Source organism: Cydia amplana, chromosome 12 (assembly GCF_948474715.1).
Source record: "Cydia amplana chromosome 12, ilCydAmpl1.1, whole genome shotgun sequence".
Taxonomy (NCBI): Eukaryota; Metazoa; Arthropoda; class Insecta; order Lepidoptera; family Tortricidae; genus Cydia; species Cydia amplana.
In genome coordinates this window covers 7,995,591-8,017,923 of record NC_086080.1, presented here as the reverse complement: position 1 = coordinate 8,017,923, position 22,333 = coordinate 7,995,591, and the positions used below count along the sequence as shown (strand labels likewise).

Sequence of the window (22,333 nt, the reverse complement as noted above, 5' to 3'; positions counted from 1 at the left end):
TTTCATTTAATTTCGGTCTTGGTGGCGCGAAAACAATCTTCATTTGTATCCACCTCGTGTAGATTATACTTTATTTTTCTTCTATTCATGGCAGGAATCAAATCGTTAGCTGTTCGAGGCATACGAAGTTTTGGGCCGGATGATGCTGATGAACAACGGATATCATTCGATAAACCGTTGACTCTTATCCTTGGACAAAATGGTTGTGGAAAAACTACGATCATTGAAAGCATTCGATATGCCATCACGGGTCAGATGCCACCAGGCAGCCGAAACGAATGTTTTGTCCACGACACGAAAGTTAACAGAACGACTGAAGTTCAGGGTCAAGTAAAACTTAAGGTAAGGTTAGAATTGTATTCGTTTAATACCGGCACGAAATCCATAAAATAAAATATATGTTGTCAAGATTGCATAATAGTACATTACATAGGTGAATTCGTGAATGCTCCAGATTGCAGGTGTAAATATGCGATCTGGGGCTTTACGAATTACCGCCCGTGGTTTGTCTAAAGTTATACGTCTTGTCTTGGCCAGGAAGTGATATTTTCTCCTCGCGTAGCGGGGAGAAAATCCCACTTACGGGCCTAGGGTGATGTAAAGTCCTTTAGAATTACTCCAGATATCTGCCAGCACCGCCACCACTTGTATGTACTTGTTTAGTTTGGTACCTGATTACTCATATTATGATATTTATGATTTTTTCAGATAGTAAATGCCAATGATAAAATATTAGAGGTATGTAGAAGCATGAAAGTGACATGCATGGCTAAAAAGAAACCAGTATTTAAAACGTTGGATTCATTTCTCTCAGTCATAGATGAACAGGGACGAGTAAAAGATATATCATCCAGATGCGCTGACTTGGATTCTGTTATGCATGTAGAACTTGGTAAGCTTTGCACATACAGATGCACTTATATGTTATGTTAAGATTATGCTTGTGTGTAGGTGAAGCATAGCAAACACAACCTTTTTAGGGTTCCGTAGCCAAATGGCAAAAAACGGAACCCTTATAGATTCGTCATGTCTGTCTGTCTGTCCGTGTGTCTGTCCGTCCGTATGTCACAGCCACTTTTCTCCGAAACTATAAGAACTAGACTGTTGAAACTTGGTAAGTAGATGTATTCTGTGAACCGCATTAAGATTTTCACACAAAAATAGAAAAAAAACAATAAATTTTTGGGGTTCCCCATACTTCGAACTGAAACTCAAAATTTTTTTTTTCATCAAACCCATACGTGTGGGGTATCTATGGATAGGTCTTCAAAAATGATAATGAGGTTTCTAATATAATTTTTTTCTAAACTGAATAGTTTGCGCGAGAGACACTTCCAAAGTGGTAAAATGTGTGTCCCCCCCCCTAACTTCTAAAATAAGAGAATGATAAAACTAAAAAAAATATATGATGTACATTACCATGTAAACTTCCACTGAAAATTGGTTTGAACGAGATCTAGCAAGTAGTTTTTTTTTAATACGTCATAAATCGCCTAAATACGGAACCCTTCATGGGCGAGTCCGACTCGCACTTGTTTTATGGTTAAAATTCTGAAGAACTTAGAACATAAATTTTCCCTTGTGTTGCCTGTGTCCTGCCCTGCCATATATTTATTTTCAAGTTTTGCAACAATCCATTTATGTTAGAAACTAAGAATGAATTGTACACCATTGGTGAAGACACACTATCTATATTATTACACCATTCGGCCACTGAGCTGGTCACAAAGTTTTATTTGTTTACAATATTTTTGATACTTAAAAGAACAGACTATAGTGTTGTCTATAATGATGAAAAAAACAATTAACCTCAGGTTAGTTTATATGGTAGACAATTCCTCTTCATACATTTTATATATGAGTTCTGTATCCTTATGCTTACCTTGTTTTAGAATAGAGTAGAATATAATTTATTCGTAACCAACAAACAAGACAATACATAATATAAAAGAAAACACAAGATAAGATTAAAGTGCCACAAAATGGCCTCGGGCCTTTTAGTTGTGCTAAAACAGTGAACAAATAATTATCTACATTATTTTTAATACTAATTCCAGGCGTCTCTAAAGCAATTCTAAATTCAGTAATATTCTGCCACCAAGAAGATGCCAGCTGGCCTCTGGATGAAGGCAAGAAAGTCAAGGAAAGATTTGATGAAATATTTGATGCTGATAAATACAGCACTTGCTTTGATCGGCTGAGAAAGATCCGGAAGGAGTATGCCACATCTATTAAGTTACTAGGTGGGTAAAATTCTAAATAAAAATTGTAATGTTAATAATATTAAGTAAGAAGAAAAAAGTAATATTAGGTCTATAGATATTCTATATAAACTATTTAACAGATTCAGTGCCGAAAACCTGACTATCGGGTATTTTATGATTTCATTCCCAGGCCGGACAACCAAATAATCGGGATTGTGGTACTACAGCTTTATATGATGAAATTTTTGTGGGCTGACGCAGATTTCTTGTTTGGCTGGGTGGCAGTGAATGTGTTAAATTCTAGTTTGTTAAGATTTGTAGTAGCAGAGACAAGTAAATAATACAAACTGCCAAAATGTTAGGAATACATAATATGGTTAATTAATTAATTATGTAGATATATAAGTTGCATTCTTCCTAAATAGTATTTCACTAAAAAATGTATCAAATTTTGATTTGAAGATTGCATCTGCACCTTATTTCTATCTGCCATTAATAACATTAATGTATTTTAACTTTTAGAACAAAGTGTAGCCCACCTGACTGAACAAAAGGAGGAATTAGACAAGAAGAAACTAAATGTTGTCAATGATGAGAGCCGTATCTCTGATGCAGAGCTAAAAGTGTCCAAAATAACTCAGGAGCTTAACCCAATCACGGAGAAACTAAAAGCAATAGAGACACTACAGAAGAATTTGGTTGCTTTTGAATCTAAGAGAGAAAAAATTAAAGCAAGGTACACAATACATTTTTTTCTAGCATATTCTAGGCTCCCCGTGTGAGTTATGGCTAAGAATGTTGGGATAACACTCTGTGATTGGTTGAATTATGCATTGTGACTAAATTATCAATTAATTTATGATTTTTTTTATCTTGGTATCTATTTGTTTATATTTTATTTCGTCAGGTGACAAGCAAAACTCACTAAGTACCAGTGGCGGCGCGTCCATAAAAGCCGATTCCCACCGGCTTGCCTGTTTTTGGACGTTTGAGCTGAGTTCTAAAGGAAATATGTAAGCCAAATTAGCCCCGGCTTGCCTATGGATATGTTTGACGCGCCGCCACTGCTAAGTACCACTAGTTCATAGCCATAGTGAACCATATTAGTACGAAAAGAAGGTTGATTTTTGTTTAAATATTTTTTAGTAATTAGTGACTTTTGCTTGTCACCTGACGATTTATTTATTACTAGCGACCCGCCCCGGCTTGCACGGGTTAACAAATTATACATAAACCTTCCTCTTGAATCACTCTATCTATTTAAAAAAACCGCATCAAAATCCGTTACGTAGTTTTAAAGATCTAAGCATACAGACAGACAGCAGGAAGCGACTTTGTTTTATACTATGTAGTGATTATAAACCTATACAGTGCCCCACTGCTGGGCAAAGGCCTATATAAAAACTAAAAACAGTTAATATTTGTTTGCAGATTGGAACATTGCCAAACACAAGAACAGGAGCTGAAAAAATCTATAAAGAATATTTTTGAAGGATCAATCACAGAGTTACAGGAAAATATAAGTATGGTTTCACTGTCTCTTAAATTTATTTTCTTTTATATTCAGCTCATGAAAATGCTAATCACTTTAGTACAGTCAGCATCTAAAAGATAGTAATCCTTATTTCTATAGCAACAGATACGATATATTCGGCCACTTTTGACGCTGACCGGGGCCGTTTTCCTTTCAAAATGCCATTTACTAAGTGTCCTCCAATGTTATCATGGAAAAATCTAGATGTTATTCAAATTTTGTTTTGTCCTATTGGCAGATAGTTATGGCACCACAGCCAAAGCAAAGGAAAAGGAACTTGAAGAGTCCTACAAAAAGAACTTCTCATTCAATAAGGACGAGGAGAAGATCGCCAATGAAAAAACGTCCAATGAGGTCAAGTTTAACAAGCTCATTTTATTGGAAAGCCAAAACCAGGATCGGATTGATAGAAAGAACAACATGATTGTGGAAACTGCAAAATTGGCCGGTGAGTCTCTCTTATCTTAACATTTGGAAGTTTATCCTGCTGCGCCCAGAGACATAAAAAGCGGCCAAGTGCGAGTCGGACTCGCCCATGAAGGGTTCCGTATTTAGGCGATTTATGACGTATTAAAAAAAACTACTTACTAGATCTCGTTCAAACCAATTTTCGGTGGAAGTTTGCATGGTAATGTACATCATATTTTTTTTTTTAGTTTTATCATTCTCTTATTTTAGAAGTTACATTTTACCACTTTGGAAGTGTCTCTCGCGCAAACTATTCAGTTTAGAAAAAAATGATATTAGAAACCTCAATATCATTTTTGAAGACCTATCCATGGATACCCCACACGTATGGGTTTGATGAAAAAAAATGTTTTGAGATTCAGTTCTAAGTATGGGGAACCCCCAAAATTTATTGTTTTTTTTTTCTATTTTTGTGTGAAAATCTTAATGCGGTTCACATAATACATCTACTTACCAAGTTTCAACAGTATAGTTATTTTATAGTTTCGGAGAAAAGTGGCTGTGACATACGGACGGACAGACAGACATGACGAATCTTGAAGGTTTTTGATGTCTGGCGGTCTAGCATGAGTTGCGCTCTCGCGCGCGACTCCATACATCTTGCGCGAATTCAATTAAGTATATTCATGCTAGACCGCCAGATGGCTAGTTGATAAACTGACAATGACGTACTTTTTTTGGGTTTGGTTTGATTTCTGATACCCTAATGCAGGGGTTCCTAACCTGGGGGTAATTACCCCCGTGGGGGTAAAACTGGTATTTTACGGGGGTAATAAGCTAACCTAATATAACAATACAACAAACGTACACGTTTCATTTTTTATTACCATTGGGAGGAGGGGTAAAATCTGGTTCCCTAGTTAGTCATAGGGGTGACGGGACTGAAAAGGTTAGGAACCACTGCCCTAATGCCATCTTATATGAAACAACACATTTATATCTCAATTGCAGACATTGAAATCCAACCTATAGAATCAAATGAGGAAGCAGACGCAGCCATCAACACAGTAACAGATAAAATCAAATCTCTGCAGAAAGATCTTGAGGACTTGAAATCTATGGCTGATGCAGAAGAGAACAAACTACAGTCACTAGTCAATGCTAGTATAGATGCCCTTGTAAGTAATTTTTATATCTATTATGTGATAATTAAGTACATGTGCTGAAATTTTAGTCTGCATTTGTAGACTATGCCCAAACCGACAGAGGATCATGGCCAAGCCAAAATGACTCATTACCATATCTTAAAAAGGCTTAAAATCTATTGAATACAATCAATACAGATGACTTTAAAATGGAGCGCCCAAGTGATTCTTTTTTTCTGTCTGTACTTAGACTAAGGATTAAATATTGTAACGATGTTAACTAAATTTAATATTAAATGAATTAATGATTTATTTGCTTATGAATATTGGGTAACATACGTAGGTGTTGGGTACAATATTTTGGATTTGTTTCACCAAGATTCTACCTATACATACAGGCACTGTATGTGTATATGGGCTTGATTCTCTACTAACAGTAGTAGAATTTCGCCACATTGCAGAAAAAGAAAACATTAGATTATGTATTTTAATTTAGCATCTTTTTTAGTCCCGCCATGAACAAAAAATATCAAATAAAGAATCAGAAATCAAGACTGTAAGAAATAACATTGTCAAGATTGAAAGAGAGATAATGGACGCCAATGAATCAAAGCTACGATTGGAGACGGTGGAACGAAAAGTTAAAACTGCAGAAGAGTAAGTAAACATTTACTTTTTAGTATCTTTCAAACATTTCTTGTATTTCCATCAGTAGCCGCCCAAATGCAGGCGGGTATTTACCCTAGGGTCATCCGGACCATGGTCCGGGGCGCCAATCCGCAAAGAGCGGCGTATGCCGATTTTGTTTTTCTTTCTCGACTTCTGGGGCGGCAAAACTTGATGGCCCGGGGCGCCAGTTATCAAAATACGTCCCTGCCCAAATGCCTACAAAAGGCCTTGCAATTGCAATTTGAATTTTGTTTCCAGACATTTTAAAGTTGCATTTGTCTTGGCAGGTTTTCGTTGGGTGACTAGAGGATATAATATAATATCATGGTTATCTTTTCTTACAAAGTAATTTACAAATGTTGCAAATTTAATGTAACGTATAAAAAAATATTATAGCACAAAAAAGTAAAAGTCCTCTAAAGTGCCTCTATTCCTGGCCTTGTTTGCCAGAAAACTTTCACAATTGTAATAGTAGTCCAATTAATTATTTATATTTGTAGAGAATATGAATCGGCAGTACGAGAATTAAACACAGAAGAATGCCAAAGAGAAATTAATGATGACGAAAAAGTTATAGAGCAACATGAACATGAATTAGAACAACTTAACGAAAAGGTATGTCACTGATGCAGTGTATTTTGAGCATGCATGCATTGAAAATAAAGTTCGTATTAAAAAATTACTACAAATATTTCAGGTAACGAAGCTTCAAAAACAAAGCGCAAAATTAAAAGAACGAGATTTAATCGAAGAGTCGTTGAAACAGAAGGAAAAACAGCTGATTCTTTTAAAGAATAAACACAGAACTGCGATCACAGAACTGTTGGGGCGAATGCCGGAGAATGGTTTCACTATGGCCATACAAAAATTTGATTTGGATATATCAGCCGAGGTGGAATCTATGAAAAAGAAGTTGAAGGAAAAACATATTGAGGTGAGTCCACTAAAACATGTTTTATTAAATTATTGATGGCAAGTATAACTTTTTGATTTATGCATTAGATGGCAGACCCTGCAACGCGCAATGCGTGCGCGAACAGTAGAGGATAGCACCTGCTTAGAAACGTTAAGCGTAAATGTTAGGATTTAGGTCACGAGGCGGCAGATTCTCCATCGCACAGAATCCCTACCCTACTCAATTATTAAAAAAAACCAGCCAAGTGCGAGACGGACTCGCGCACGAAGGGTTCCGTACCATTACGCAACAAAATCACGTTTATTTTTTTTAGTATTTGTTATAGCGGCAACAGAAATACATCAACTGTGAAAATTTCAACTTTCTAGCTATCACGGTTCATGAGTTACAGCCTGGTAACAGTCAGACAGACGGACGGACAGCGGAATCTAAGTAATAGGGTCTCGTTTTTACCCTTTGGGTACGGAACCCTAAAAAAACATTATAGGTATTGGAGACGGAAGTGTATTTTGTTTCGCGCCAAAAACTTACCACTCCGCCAGGTCTTGGGCCAATGGGCGATACTTATTCAGTATTGTTTGCATTATCAGGTGACTAGCCAAGAAGCCGAGCGCAAGCACGTCCGAGAGATGCTGAACGACCGCCGCAGCGAGTTGACGAAAGCGGAAGACCAGATGTATAAAGCTTGCGGTACCCAGTCCTATGAAGCAACACTGGCTAAATTAAATAGCACTGTGGAGAAATTGCAGGTACGTGATGGAATTTTGTAGATAACCCAGCAGGCGTATGATGGACGGAGTTATCCACGGGATAAAGCAACCGTCACTTTTTAACGACGTGAAATTCAAGCAACAGACAGTCATCACGTTGTCACGAAGCAACTCATCATCTTCCTCGCGTTGTCCCGGCATTTTGCCACGGCTCATGGGAGCCTGGGGTCCGCTTGGCAACTAATCCCAGGAATTGGCGTGGGCACTAGATTTTACGAATGCGACTGCCATCTGACCTTCCAACCCATAGGGTAAACTAGACCCTTAATGGGATTAGTCCGGTTTCCTCACGATGTTTTCCTTCACCGAAAAGCGACTGGTAAATATCAAATGATATTTCGTACATAAGTTCCGAAAAACTCATTGGTACGAGCCGGGGTTAGAACCCGCGTCCTCCGGATTGTAAGTCGCACGTTTTTACCGCTAGGCCACCAGCGCTTCACGAAGCAACTGCGACCATGATATCTGTTGGGTCGAGGTATCGTTGTCGCCAAAGTATGAAATTTGGCGCCCAACGTGGTACACGTAAACGAGTCATGAATGCGAGTTCAAGAGATGTTGTCACAGCTAATTAAGGTGACGGTAGAGGTGGGTAAATTTTCAGATTCTGTCAATTTACCCCATTTCACACACAAGCGCACTTCACGCACACCACCTCACTTTACTGGGACAGGTCACTGACCCATCAAGTTTTTTTTAAGATAGCGTTTTGAGTTTAGTGGCCTCCTTTTAGGAAAAGCGTTCCATTGAAAGAAGAAAGAGAAACAATACATTTAATCTTGCTTTCCTTGTCTGTTCATGTTACACGTGACGTATTTAAATTCTAATAATTCATTTGGTTGTTGACAATTTTCTACATTATGGCTTTGTCGAGATACGCGTTTTCTAAAGTTAAACCGAATAAAACCAGATGTCATTAAGTCAGATGTAAAATTTTATTTACTACTCTATACGACTTTTCATAAGGCTCAAAATCAATTAAATGAGAATTTAAATAAATAAAGTTCCGGCAGGGTGCAAAATTTAATTAAGGCGGACAAAATAAAATTTGAAAATATATGGAAACAGTGTTGGCTAATGTACCCCTAATATCTTTACCGATTTACTTTTATGTGGTATATTCGCCTTTTGTTTCACTATTAAATTAATACAATTAAAATAAAAAATATTATACCGGTATTCCACCGGTATTATTTCAGTGCTGAAGCGATTATCTTCGATCGTAGCCTTGATAATGTAGGTGTTGATAGTTACTTACGGCGGTAGGAGCGGCAATGAACCCCGTGCAGAGTAGAACGTGAGGTGCGTTGGGATAAGTGCATATATCTACTTATAATTCTTTGGCTGGTTGGTAACCCTCTATATTTTATTTTTTGTTTTACTGTTATTAGGTTAAGGGAGTTTTAGGGAGTGAAAAAAAAAATGATTTTCGTTTTATGCGCTCGCGTGATTGCCGATGGATTATAATTAGACAAAAGAACTTGTTTTCCACGCATCGAATGTAGATCCCTATGACACTTCCTCCAAGTCTTCTCCAATAATGTTTATACCGTATTTTAATTACCTACCTTAAATGTCTTTTTTTTGTGCTATACATACTTCAAAAAAATCGCTGGAGGCCTAGCGGTAAGAGCGTGCGAATTGCAATTCCGGCTCGTACCAATGAGTTTTTCGGAACTTACTGTACGAAATATCATTTGATATTTACCAGTCGCTTTTCGGTGAAGGAAAACATCGTGAGAAAACCGGACTAATCCCAATAAGAGCCTAGTTTACCCCCTATGGGTTGGAAGGTCAGATGGCAGTCGCTTTCATAAAAATTAGTGCCCACGCCAATTTATGGGATTAATTACCAAGCGGACCCCAGGCTCCCATGAGCCGTGTCAAAATGCCGGGACAACGCGAGGAAGATGATGATGATGTGACACATACTTCCAAAAAAATCTACAAATATTTTACGTGACAACTGCTTATAAGTAAATATTATGTAGGTACACTTATAAAGTATAAAGTAGAAAATATCTTATAGGTACATAATATAAAAACCGATCATGTACGAGTAGGATTCACTATGGGTTCCACAGTTACACATTTTTATTTCATATTTTTTGTTTAAGACCAACTCACCTATTATAGGACATAGGTCTTCCATTAATCTTTTGGCGTTGAACTATTTTTTAACCGACTTCCAAATCTAAAAGGAGGAGGTTATCAATTCGGTTTTTTTTTTTTTATATTTGTTTTTTTTTTTTTTTTTAATTTTTTTTTTATGTTTGTTACTCCATATCTCCGTCATTACTGGACCGATTTTGAAAATTTTTTTTTGATTGTATGTATATGCATACAGATTGGTCCCGTTTTTGTCAAAACCCGGTTCTGATGATGGGATCCATGAGGAATCGAGGGAACTCCTCAAATTTTAAAGGCATATGTATAGAATTTTATATATTTTCATCAGAAAATCAAGCATTTACATTAAAAACTGTGGGATTTGATGAAGTGGAACTGCTGATGATGATCAGAACAGAACTCTTCAACGACGCATAGTACCTACACGTTTAGTGATTTTGAATTTCGATTTTGACTTGGACTGGGCCCCGGACTTCGGACTCGGACCCGTACTCGGACTCGGAGCCGGACTCGGATCCGGACCCGGACCCGGATCTTGATCCGGAAAACCACTATGATACTTAAACTAAAAAAACACTATGATTACCATAAAATGTATAGGTACATATTACCAAATAAAGTATAAGCGCCGTTAAGTGGGTTAGGCTAGTAGTTAGAGAAGTCGGTTTTTTTCTATTAAAGATTATTGTATATGTATTTATGTGATACAATTCTGAGTTAGGTTATGGTACATTTTTGCTCACCTACTTATAATTATGTATTATATCTGATATGTCACATGATACCAAAAATCGCCGCAAAGTTAAAAGTTCATTTATTTACGTTACTCATCTTCGGATCACCGACTTACTACTTCCTTACTTGACATATGTGTACTAAATTTCAATTGAACTAGTCCAGTAGTTACGGTGAAAATTGGCTTTAACAAAATGGCAGACACACGAGTGATCTTATAAGGGAGATTATTTTCCTTGAGTGAATGGTATGCATTTACCCCAATGCACCTCACGTTCCACGCGGCGCGGCGTAATCTGGCCCCTATTTCACCACGGTGACAGGTACGACAAAAACATCACTGTTATTGACGCCATAGGCATCCATGGACTACAGTTACCGCTAACTCTGATTTAAACTTTCACGATTTTTACACATTATTAAATTGTACAACGGAACCGCAAAACGTTCAAGCGGATAAACAAGACCAAGTGCGGGTAGTTCGAAAAACTCGCGCGGTTAGAAGATGCTGATGTCAACTTAAGCCAGTCTTCTCCGAGACCACGGGGACAACGCCGTCCTCGAAACGTCGGAGGTAAATCTTAAAACTTAGATACGCGATTAAGTCCCGTTGTACAATTTAATAATACAGTTACCGCTTACCATCGGGCGGGCCGTATTCGTGTTTGCCACCGTCATTGTACCTATTATTAAAAAAAAAACTTTATTATATCGGATAAAACAGACATTTCTCTCGCGAAAAAATCTTGTGACAATTGTCACAAGATTTTTCAAAGAATTTTCGGTAAGTCTTGACAGGAAATGAGTTCTGTGTCGCAATTTCGATACAGTTGCCGTGTTTCTTGTGACAATTGTCATTAGCTTCGCAAAATAAGAATTTTTTAGTGGCAATATAATGGAGTTTATTTATTTATTTATTAAAATGTTGGTGGCAAACAAGCACATCGCCCGTCCGATGGTAAGCGGTTACCGTAGCCTATGGAGGCCTGTGACGTCAGCAACAGTGATGTCGACAACTGTCGCACCTGTCACCGTGGTCGTGGTGAAATAGGGGCCAGTAAGTACCTAATAATCGCAGTGGTCTTAAGTGTCACAGACCCTACTGGCGCTTAAGTCCTTTATGACAATTTCTGCCTATTTTAAATTGTTCAAAAAAAAAAAGAATAATTATATCGGACAGTTGAGAAATGTGATATGCAAAGGAGAAGAATTCGGACATACGAAAGCATTTTTGCCCAAGTTGAAACGGAGACCTTCGCCAACGCTCGGTCAATGATGGTTTAGGTACAGCTAGCTGCAGAGAAAAGGTACCACCCCTGCATACAATTATCTATCTGGTCGTACCTTTTCTCTGCAGCTGACTGTACACCTATAAAAATGGTTGTCCCTGCTGTAATTTTATACCGGTACCGTACTTTGTATTTCAACCGGTATAGTTTTACCTTCAAAACGAACCGGTATTGATAAATAATAACGGTACCATACCGCTTATACCGTAAAGAAAGCATGATGCAGTCTCTGCTTTGCACAATTATTGTGTGGACAAAATTCTTATAATCACCGAAACATACATACCTACGCACATAATGTCATTGAAATAAAACATTGTTATTTTATAGTAAATTTATATAATACTCGATATATACACATAACAATAACCAGACCGCAGCGGTATTAGCCTGTAAGCTTCATCTCTTGTCTCCAAATCCGCAAAAACTAGTTAGTACTAAATGCTGGTCTTGCTGTTATTTTATTCTTGAAGATTATGGCTTGTTTCTTGATTATTGAGAACAGCACGTAATCGCACACATATAGACGGAACGAACGGCAACAAAGTAGGTGTAGACACTAAGACTTTCAGGTATTAAACGAATTACGCTTCGTATTAATAGGTAAGTAATATTTAAATGAATATATAATATTCTCTAACGTAAATACAAGATTACAATTGACATCAAATGTCATTGACGTACAGAAGTCATATACTTTTTTTTAATGACGCAAAATTGATACCAGCATAATGAAAATCAATCCCAATCAGTAAAACGAGTCTTTAAACTTTTTTCATTTTAAGCGGGTTTTGAAGGAACAAGTTACTTAAATTCAATTGTAATCGTATTGTTTTAGGATAGTTTACTGCTGTTTTCGATCGTTACGACCTGTAAATAACAACAAATCAAATTTTAAATAAATTTATTTACCCTATTTTTTGAAATACAATTTATCTACTGGTATACATTTTCGTATGCGTATATGATGAAATGTCTAAATAATGTCAAAAACGAGCTACGACGAAGTACACGTCTGCTTCGATCCAAGGCCAGCGGCCATCTGACTCGAAGAAGAATTTTGAGTGATGTCGTCAATGTATGGAAATTGTACGAAAGTTTACATTTGGGATTGAATTTCTGTGTTGTATTTGTGAGTAAAAATATAAGTAGATAATAATTTGCTAGTTTAGTTATTTAGCTTTCAAAATCACACAACAACTCAATTACTGTTAAAGGCAAAACTGTAATGCGTGTTGCTCAAACGGAACTCCATATTTTGATTTTTGGATACTTTTAGTGTCGATTTGTAGAGAATTACAGCAAATAAAAAATATTATGCCGTAAAGAGCCGGTACACGGCTTCTTCGTGAACAAATTTACGTATAATTTAATGCAGTTATTAAACATTTCTTGAACAAATTGATTGCACAAAGTGAGCTCTAAATCGAAAACGTCATATACCGTCCCCTTAAGGGCACAGTGGTCCGTTTCTCATAAGTTCGTATCTTGAAAAACAAGCAAAAGTCGCTATTTTTGCCCTATTAGGTTGGTATAATAAATCAGTGTAGTAAAGTGGATTTTTGTTACAGGAAGATCAAAATTTGGCGCAATCGTCAATGTACATCATCACTAAATACAAAGGACAGCTCAAGGATAATAAGTGTTGTCCCTTGTGTAACCGTGGATTTGATGCGGAATCTGAAGTAAGCTTCATTTAAATTAAAACTTTAATAAAATATTATTTAAATTTAATGTTCAATCAACCTAACTTCTCGTAACTTTCTTACCAGGTGACCGACTTAATATCCCAACTGACAACTCAAGTAATGAATGTTCCGGCAAAATTGGATAAAATAACCGAAGAGTTGCAAAGAGCCTCTGCCAAGAAAGATGAACTGCTAAGTATGAGATCCTTGAACGAAAAAATACAGTCGTTAAAAGAGAAAGAAATACCACAACTGGAGAAAAGACTTAGTGATGTGGATAAGGTATGTATTGTAATATTTAATTCTTACTAGCGACCCGCCCGGCTTCGCACGGGTTAACAAATTATACCTACACCTAAAACTTCCTTAAGAATCACTCTATTGATAGGTGAAAGCCGCATGAAAATCCGTTCAGTAGTTTTTGACTTTATCGCGAACATACAAACACACAAACGGACAGACGTGGCGGGGCACTTTGTTTTATTAGGTGTATTGATTTATTTTATTCTTGTTTATAATTCATTTTTTTTTTTTTCAAATGTGTTGATATCATAATTATTGTGTTTAGAAAATTTTGTAGATTGATTTAACATTTAGTCCGTTCCGTCATTAATGAAATTCGGTACAAAACCAATTTATTTTATATGGCAGTCTTACATATCAGCCTATAAATGATATATCTGTCCACTAGGCAAGGAACTGTCTTTTGGTAGTTAGCTCTAAACCTATATTTTTCAGAACATTTCAACAATATCGGAGTCTGTCGAAGAGATATCGATGTCGCTGATGGAACCAGAGCAGAAGTTACAGACAGCCAAGCAGGTCGCGGGCCACATGCCGCTCATGGACCAGATGATTACTGAAGTCAACAGTATCACTAAAAACGTAATGTATCCTTTTTTTGTTAAATACATTTTCTATACCTATGCCAGTCATGGACAAAGTGTAGGCTCCGCTCGCCAGCTGGAAGTGAATGCAGCGCGAAACAAGCGATGTGAAGCTGAATACGTAATAAAAATATATAGACTTGACATTTTTCAGTGGACACTTCCAGTTAACACTTATCTACATCACGGCGTGCCTGCATCAGTATACTAAGGGTCGGTTGCACCAAACTGTTCGTATCGTTAAAGAGTTCGCAAAATTTTTATGTATGGAAAGTTTCATAATAAAGCGCCGGGGCGCGCCGGCTGACGTTGATCAGTCTGTCAAATGTGGTTGGTGCAACTGGCCCTAAGCCACACAAAACGAATAAATTCCATTTATAAAGTATTATTCGACTGAGAATTACTCTATGCGAATCACTGATACTATCAAAACTTAATTATGCTGACACAGTTGTAGGTCCCTGCCTCTTATCGTACACAAAGAAAGTGATTCAGCGTCCAAAATGCTTGTGCACGTTATTGTTTTATAATACCACCAAGAACTCACGTAACTCCATATCTTAACAGAAGCGACCTAATGAACATGGAATCTAGGCGCTCTCTTCACTTTGCTTGCCTACTGTTCGGGATTGTCAAGTCTCAAGCACCTCGATACCTGCATGAGAAGCTCCGGTTTTTGCAGCGCCAAAGATTATTATCCACTCTACTCATGTGTCCAAAACACAAAACTGCAGCATTTCGTGGCAGTTTTAAGTATACCGCCACAAAATGCTGGAACAACCTGCCACCACCTTTTAAGCAACTAACTTCTTTACAGTCTTTTAAAGTTAAACTAAAAAGTTATCTTCTGTCAAAGCAAAAAGTAGTGTCCGAGCCATTTCAATAAGCAAAAAATAGAGTCATTTCGAATTTTTACCTACTGTAACTGTTTAGACTATTTATTTATTTTATGTATTGTATTTATATATATAGTCAGCCAGACACACTTTCGCATTTATAATATTAAGTATGGATGTTACATTTTCCAGACCATGCTAGTCATACTATCATTTGATGTCAACTGCTTCATTGCCGCTTCGTTGTGTATTATCGTAATTAATACAATTAATATATTTATCTTAGTAACTCTACTGTATTTAGCTGGTAGCTGCGCGCAACTACGCTCCCTACAGGTGTTCACGGAAGACCAGCGTCAGGTACTACTCCAGTAGGACCCGGCATCATGCTGAGTGTTCACCTTTTTCAGTGTAGTGACAGTGTACAAGTTAGTTATAAGTTTTTTCTTTCTTCCTGTGTATGTATTGTATAACTGTGTACCTATGCTGAAATAAATCATATTCTATTCTATTAAGTCTGCGTACATTCTACTAAGACACTCTTATAAATCGAATAGGTATTATAGTATAAGCAAAGCAATTATAAAAGTGTCTTAAATTCTACTTGAACCTTTTATTTTTGTTTCCAGTTGGAAGCCATAAAAGCTCAATGTAGCGGCATAGAATCCGATATGACGCTTGACGAAGGTACAGCAAAGCAAACTGACTTGAGACAAAAGATCAGCACGCTCCGAGCGCGAGTGAAGAGTGCACAGGTGAAGCTGAACGCGCACGCCAAGAAACTGCAGGCCAAGGCCGAGGCCAAGAATAAGTTGAAGGAGGAATATCTCAACATACAGAAAAAGGTAGGCTGTGAATTCCGTTGTTTTGAAATAAAGTTAGTAAGGAGCATTGCCCATTGGGATAAATAACTTCGAAAGCGGGGGAATTTTGAAAATCTACTTGCTTGAAGCACTTTATACTGTACCTACCTTACTTACCGTACTTTTCTACTGCAACAGTAAGAAAGATACCTTGTTAAGCGTTGCAGGCGTAGCCAAGGTGACAATCGCATGCGCTTCGCCATTGAATCGCTTTGTCTCTCTATCACTCTTCCATATTAATGTGACAGTGACAGTTGCGTTTCGATCGCTACGGAGCGTTAGCGATTGGCATGTTGTCTACGGGGCCAGTAGCGTAAGAGTTGCTAAAGTATGAAGTGCTTCTTGTTTTATAGATTTTTTGCCATTCGCAAGTTAACCCAATGCATTATGCACCTCACTACAAAACAAAATGTTGAAGTCTGAGAATGTTATTTTTATGTTTCTGTATTACTTTAGGTTCAAGAGTTACATAATTTGCAAGAAACCCTAAAGCAATTGCAAGCAAACAGCGAGAAGTATGCCCTAGAACTTAAGCAGCTACAAGACGCCACCGGAGCGCTTAAAGCAGAACTGAAAGAGAAGGAACATGCCAAGACTGAGACAGTAAAGAAGAATAGGTTAGTTCAAGCTAGTACATATTTTTGTACTATATTGAATCTTGTTCCCTGGTTATAAGATCTAAAAACATTTAAACGTTTATACGGTATTTTTACTACTAAATGCTTTGTATAAGGTCAACCGAGGTAAATGCGTCTTTTAAAAATTTCTTCTAAACGGAACATTTTAGAACTATTGCAACCCTCTCTGTTTAAAGTGTGGTCACTGAACTTTTAATGCAGACGGCTATAATATTTATATGTTGCGCTTCGAAGATATATTCAAATGACGCATTTACCACAAGAGACGCATTTACCTCGGTGTCCTCGGTTGATCCTCTACCCGCAGAGACCTATAAAAAAGTCTTCCAATCCACTATAATTTTATTTTTTACTGTCAAATTAAAATTGCATTTGTCTTAGCAGAATTTTCATTCGTGAGCGGCTTAAACAAGTTATAAATGAAAGTAACTTTCGGTGTATTATTTATTTTAAGAGAATTTAATTTCGAAGAGAGGCCTATGCTCAGCAGCGGGCGATAAAAGGCTGATATGATTTATTTTAATAAACATTAATCATTCTCGTTTACAGAACCGCAATCGACACTAAGCGAAGCTTTATCACGAAAATCTTAAACTCATTCGATAAAGTGAAGACCATTATAATAGAAATAAAACAACACGAAGAGAAGAACGTTCAACGCGAAATGGATAAAATTAAAGAGGCAAACGACCGGCTGATGGAACGGCAGAAACAGATTATGACAGACAGAAACACTCTTACTAAAAGAATAGACTCGTTGAAGGATGAATTGGCCAAACAAGAGGTAACCATCGCGACTTTTAGACTGTAAATTGTAATCTTGGGATATTAGGAGTAATGTAGTAGCACCAGTGACCGATAGGGAACCAGTAATCCGACACTTAAATTTCTATCCAAAGGGTAGGAAGCCGATTTCTTCATGTGGTTTTAAAGAGTGAATTATGACGTTTATGTCAACGACATGAAACAGTTGATGCACCCGTAATCTACCCATAGACATTTTAAAGTTTTATTTATTACATATTCGCACGGATTAACAAATTATACATAAACATTCCTCTTGAATCACTCTATCTATTAAAAAAAACCGCATCAATATCTGTTGCGTAGTTTTAAAGATCTTAAGCATACAAAGGGACAGACAGACAGCGGGAAGCGACTTTGTTTTATACTATGTAGTGATATCTTTCTTTATACATTTCTTATTATACGAATTTGTCATATTTTCAGACTTACAAACGTGATTTAGACGATAATCTCAAGCTGAGGAAAGCCCAAATGGAAATTACTAGCTGTGATAAAGAATTAGCGGAAATCAATGAGAAGATGAGCGGCGTCAATGTGGACATGATCTCGGAAAAGGGACCTTTAATTAATAAACATACACAGTTGCTGAGAGAAAAAGCTGTTACTGAAGGAGAATTAAATGAAATTAAGGTATGTATAACAATGTGACGTTCCACGGGTAAAGGTACCTTATGGCGCATACGTCACATAGCGCTGCATTAGGCGACATTAAGAACAGCTTAAGCGCCCACCGCCATAAGGTATCTTTTCCCGTGGAACGTCGACTTGTATGAGATAATATGACTACATCATTGTAATTGGCTAATTCAAAGTGTGCTCCGCGGACCCCTAAGGACCCACAAAGCCTCTGTGGGCTCCGCGAGAAAAAGCGAAATCAAATCAATAACCAGCGCTCCTATATCTTTGATCCACACTTAATTTGACGAACGATTTTCGTCGTTCGGCTCCGTCAAATATTTTGCTTCCCAAAAGGGTTCCGTCGCCAAAAAAGTTTGAGAACCGCTGCCCTAATAAAAGCCAAAAAAGCGGCCAAGTGCGAGTCGGACTCGCCCATGAAGGGTTCCGTATTTAAGCGATTTATGACGTATAAAAAAAAAAACTACTTACTAGATCTCGTTCAAACCAATTTTCGGTGGAAGTTTACATGGTAATGTACATCATATATTTTTTTTAGTTTTATCATTCTCTTATTTTAGAAGTTACAGGGGGGGGGACACACATTTTACCACTTTGGAAGTGTCTCTCGCGCAAACTATTCAGTTTAGAAAAAAATTATATTAGAAACCTCAATATCATTTTTGAAGACCTATCCATAGATACCCCACACGTATGGGTTTGATGAAAAAAAAAATTTAGTTTCAGTTCGAAGTATGGGGAACCCCAAAAATTTTTTTTTTTTTTTCTATTTTTGTGTGAAAATCTTAATGCGGTTCACAGAATACATCTACTTACCAAGTTTCAACAGTATAATTCTTATAGTTTCGGAGAAAAGTGGCTGTGACATACGGACGGACAGACAGACGGACAGACAGACAGACATGACGAATCTATAAGGGTTCCGTTTTTTGCCATTTAGCTACGGAACCCTAAAAACGTGTAGTGTTATAAATTGCATTATTCTTTTGATTTCTACAGAAAAGACTGCAACAAAATAGGCTAGAACTGAAGAAGGCGCAAAATAAGGACGTCGAGAAGAAATACAGGGAAAAGTTCTACGAGATGAAAGTGACTCAAGCGTTAGACAAAGACATTAAGGAGTATTCTGTGGCTTTAGAAAAGTGCCTCATGGAGTTTCACAGAGAAAAAATGGAGAACATCAATCTTATCATAAGGTATGGAAACCATCTGTATAACTTGTTTTCATACTTATAAAAATGGCAATCAGATTGCCCCGATTTGTCCAAAAAAGATATGTCATGTTAGTAGTCGCGCACTGTGCGGTTTAAGAATGTCCTCCCGCGGAAGCTCCGGCTGTGGAATGAGCCCCCTGCCAAGGTTTTCCCGAGAGGCTACGCTACAGGTTTTTAAAGGGTCGGTGACACGCATTTAACACTCTAATTGTAGTTGCAGGCGTCCATAGGCCACGGTGAACGCTTACCACCTACACAGAGATGCTTACTTACCATCACCGACGCGGTATTAAAAAAAGTACGAAATTGGAACGATGAACTGGGCGTTTTTTTTTTGTTGTCCCAAACACTTTTTTTTCAAATTTGGGATTTTTTATTTTATGTTATTTCTACTCTACTCAGAATAACGAGCTCTTTCTATCCTAATAGGAGAAAAAAAGTGTCCCAAAATTTCCATACATTTTTCGATCTTTCCATTTCGCGACCACCATACAAAGTCTATGAAAAATGGTGACGGAATGGAAATAAAAACCTTAGGACACTTTTTTTCTCCTATTAGGATAGAAAGAGCTCGTGATTCTGAGTAGAAATAACATAAAAAAACCCAAATTTTTAAAAAGTGTTTGGGACAACAAAAAAAAACGCCCAACTACGAAGTTGGAAGTTGGGTAGTAAATTAGCCAATCCAACGGTCATTTTAGTATTTAGAATATAAAACACAGCTTAAACTAGACCTTAACGTCATTGCAATGAGGTTCACAATTTACTCGTAACACTCAAGGTTTTATCATCGGTAATAAAACGACAGTTAATTTTCAGAGAAATGTGGCGGAAGATATACAGAGGAAACGATATTGACTATATAGAGATAAAGACTGAATCAAGCATGTCCGCTGACATGGAAAGGCGTAAATACGATTATAGGTAAGCAATAAGAATAACTTTTTGCTAATTGTTTAATATCGAATACTAAGATGATTAAAGAATGTAAATTTGACAGTTCAAGTGGACGACGTAGTCTGGCACCATACATTTTGTGGAAACTAGACTGTCAAACAACAGAATATTTAGACATGTAATGCAAAATATTACAGCCGCAATTCTGGCAGCTGAAGTAAATGGCGCTGCTCGGCTGTCTTTTGTGTTAACTGGATCAAGGGCGGATTCAGCTTCAGGCAATCCGTCTGTAATTTTTTCGCAAATAAAACTATGCGAATTATATTCTCAAAACTTTAGCACAACATTATGTTACTGGTCCGGTTGCGCCATCTACTTCTTCAGCTGTCAAATTCGAATTAACGAATCTGTATTTTACTTTAAAAAAAAATTTATTTAGCATTATATCTTTGATATAATCTAATTCGTTTATGAATTACTGTTTCAGAGTTGTACAAAGTAAGAACAATGTTGAGATCGATATGAGGGGGCGCTGCAGTGCCGGACAAAAAGTATTAGCCTGCCTCATTATAAGATTGGCTCTTGCTGAAACGTTTAGTTCTAGGTGAGTCAACTTTTAGGCCATCAAGTCCTAGACCCCTAGAGTAAGGGCTCATTTAGACGGCGCGCGAACTCGTATACGATTTAAGATACATTGCGGACCATTGAGGTTACATCAATTCAGCCGACCGATCAAAAGACGCAATGTAATCAAACTCGCATGCGAGTTCTCGCAGTCTAAATGAGCCTTAACGAAAGTGAACACGGACTCGAAAGCGCTGCGTAACAAGGTGGACGGATAACGCCATAGAGTCTGTGCGGAAAGAGATGAGTCGTGGAATGTATTGGGCCCCATACATTCCACGACTCTTCTCTTTCCGAACAGACTAGCTGATGAAAATTTGGAAGACCTAGTTACGATATAAAGAACTTTTCTTTCGACAATCATCTTCTTACATATCAAGACGAGTGTGACAAGGTCAAAATCAATTAAGTTGTAATTTAGGTACCTACATATATTGTAATTTCTATGGCCACCTTTGGACTCCATCACCAGGTGTGGTGACTGATACTCATCTTCCTCGCGTTGTCCCGGCACAAACTAACAAATAACTCAATATGTATACCTAACACTTTTCCAGGTTGTACCAATCTAAGGGCCACCCCACATCTGGCGTCTTTCAGGCGTCGGCGTCGGTCAGCGCTATGGAAAATGACGTCGCTGCGCAGTTGCGTCGACGTTGCGTCGAGCAGGGCCATAGAGTTGTAGACGCCGACGAGACGCCGACGCTCGAAAGACGCTAGATGTGGGGTGGCCCTAAAAGGGTTTCCCAACAAATCCAAATATATTCCAAATCCGTCTTTAAATGAATCACCAAAACGTTTTCCGAATGACCAATCTAATTTGAACCTTAAATCGGAATGCTAAGGTTGAAATTAAAACATTAACTGCCAGCGACTCGCTAGGGAAGTTCACTGTTTAGGCGCTTTTCGCTACATACCGGTTTTCCCGTGTTATCGGCTACGCTCGTAGCGCGTAGCTCGAGCTGGCACTGAATGTGTTAAATGGACACCTATTAAAAACACCTAATATTCTTTCAGGTTCGGCATCCTAGCCCTAGATGAACCCACAACGAACCTGGACCACGAAAACGTGCGCAGCCTATGCTCCGCTCTCGGCGAGATAGTCCAAGAACGCATGAGACAAAAGAACTTCATGTTCATCATCATCACCCACGACAAGGAGTTCATAGAGTCCCTCGGTAATGTGGACAAGGTCACGCATTACTACGAGGTCTCCAGGAACGATGAAGGGAAATCGCGAGTCAAAAAGATTAGGTTCAGTTAAGCTTAGGTTTGTTATACCATTCCATTTATTAACCTATTGTTGAAGGCAGTGCCTTGCAAGCATTTATTTAATGTTTATAAGTGTAACTTTATGTTATCTTTTTTTCAATAAAAAGTTTTTGTATTATTTTTTTAATGTTTTATTTGCTTAGTTGAGGACGCCACGCCGAAGTATATATT

At 37.6% G+C, this 22,333-nt stretch overlaps 1 protein-coding gene across 1 annotated transcript; it reads left to right on the top strand.

The window, feature by feature from the left end:
• The first annotated feature begins 5 nt into the window (after window positions 1-5).
• LOC134652959 (DNA repair protein RAD50-like) lies at window positions 6-22,245 on the top strand. The gene is made up of 22 exons (XM_063508202.1): window positions 6-342; window positions 709-892; window positions 2,058-2,243; window positions 2,727-2,940; window positions 3,636-3,727; window positions 3,977-4,186; window positions 5,158-5,324; window positions 5,800-5,948; window positions 6,461-6,575; window positions 6,658-6,894; window positions 7,467-7,625; window positions 13,372-13,485; window positions 13,573-13,770; window positions 14,227-14,373; window positions 15,841-16,056; window positions 16,531-16,691; window positions 17,262-17,496; window positions 17,943-18,149; window positions 19,155-19,351; window positions 20,189-20,293; window positions 20,754-20,870; window positions 21,908-22,245. Exons 1-22 carry the CDS (start codon window positions 88-90, stop codon window positions 22,152-22,154), a joined length of 3,912 nt encoding a protein of 1,303 aa, XP_063364272.1. The 5' UTR covers window positions 6-87; the 3' UTR covers window positions 22,155-22,245.
• Window positions 22,246-22,333: the final 88 nt, after the last annotated feature.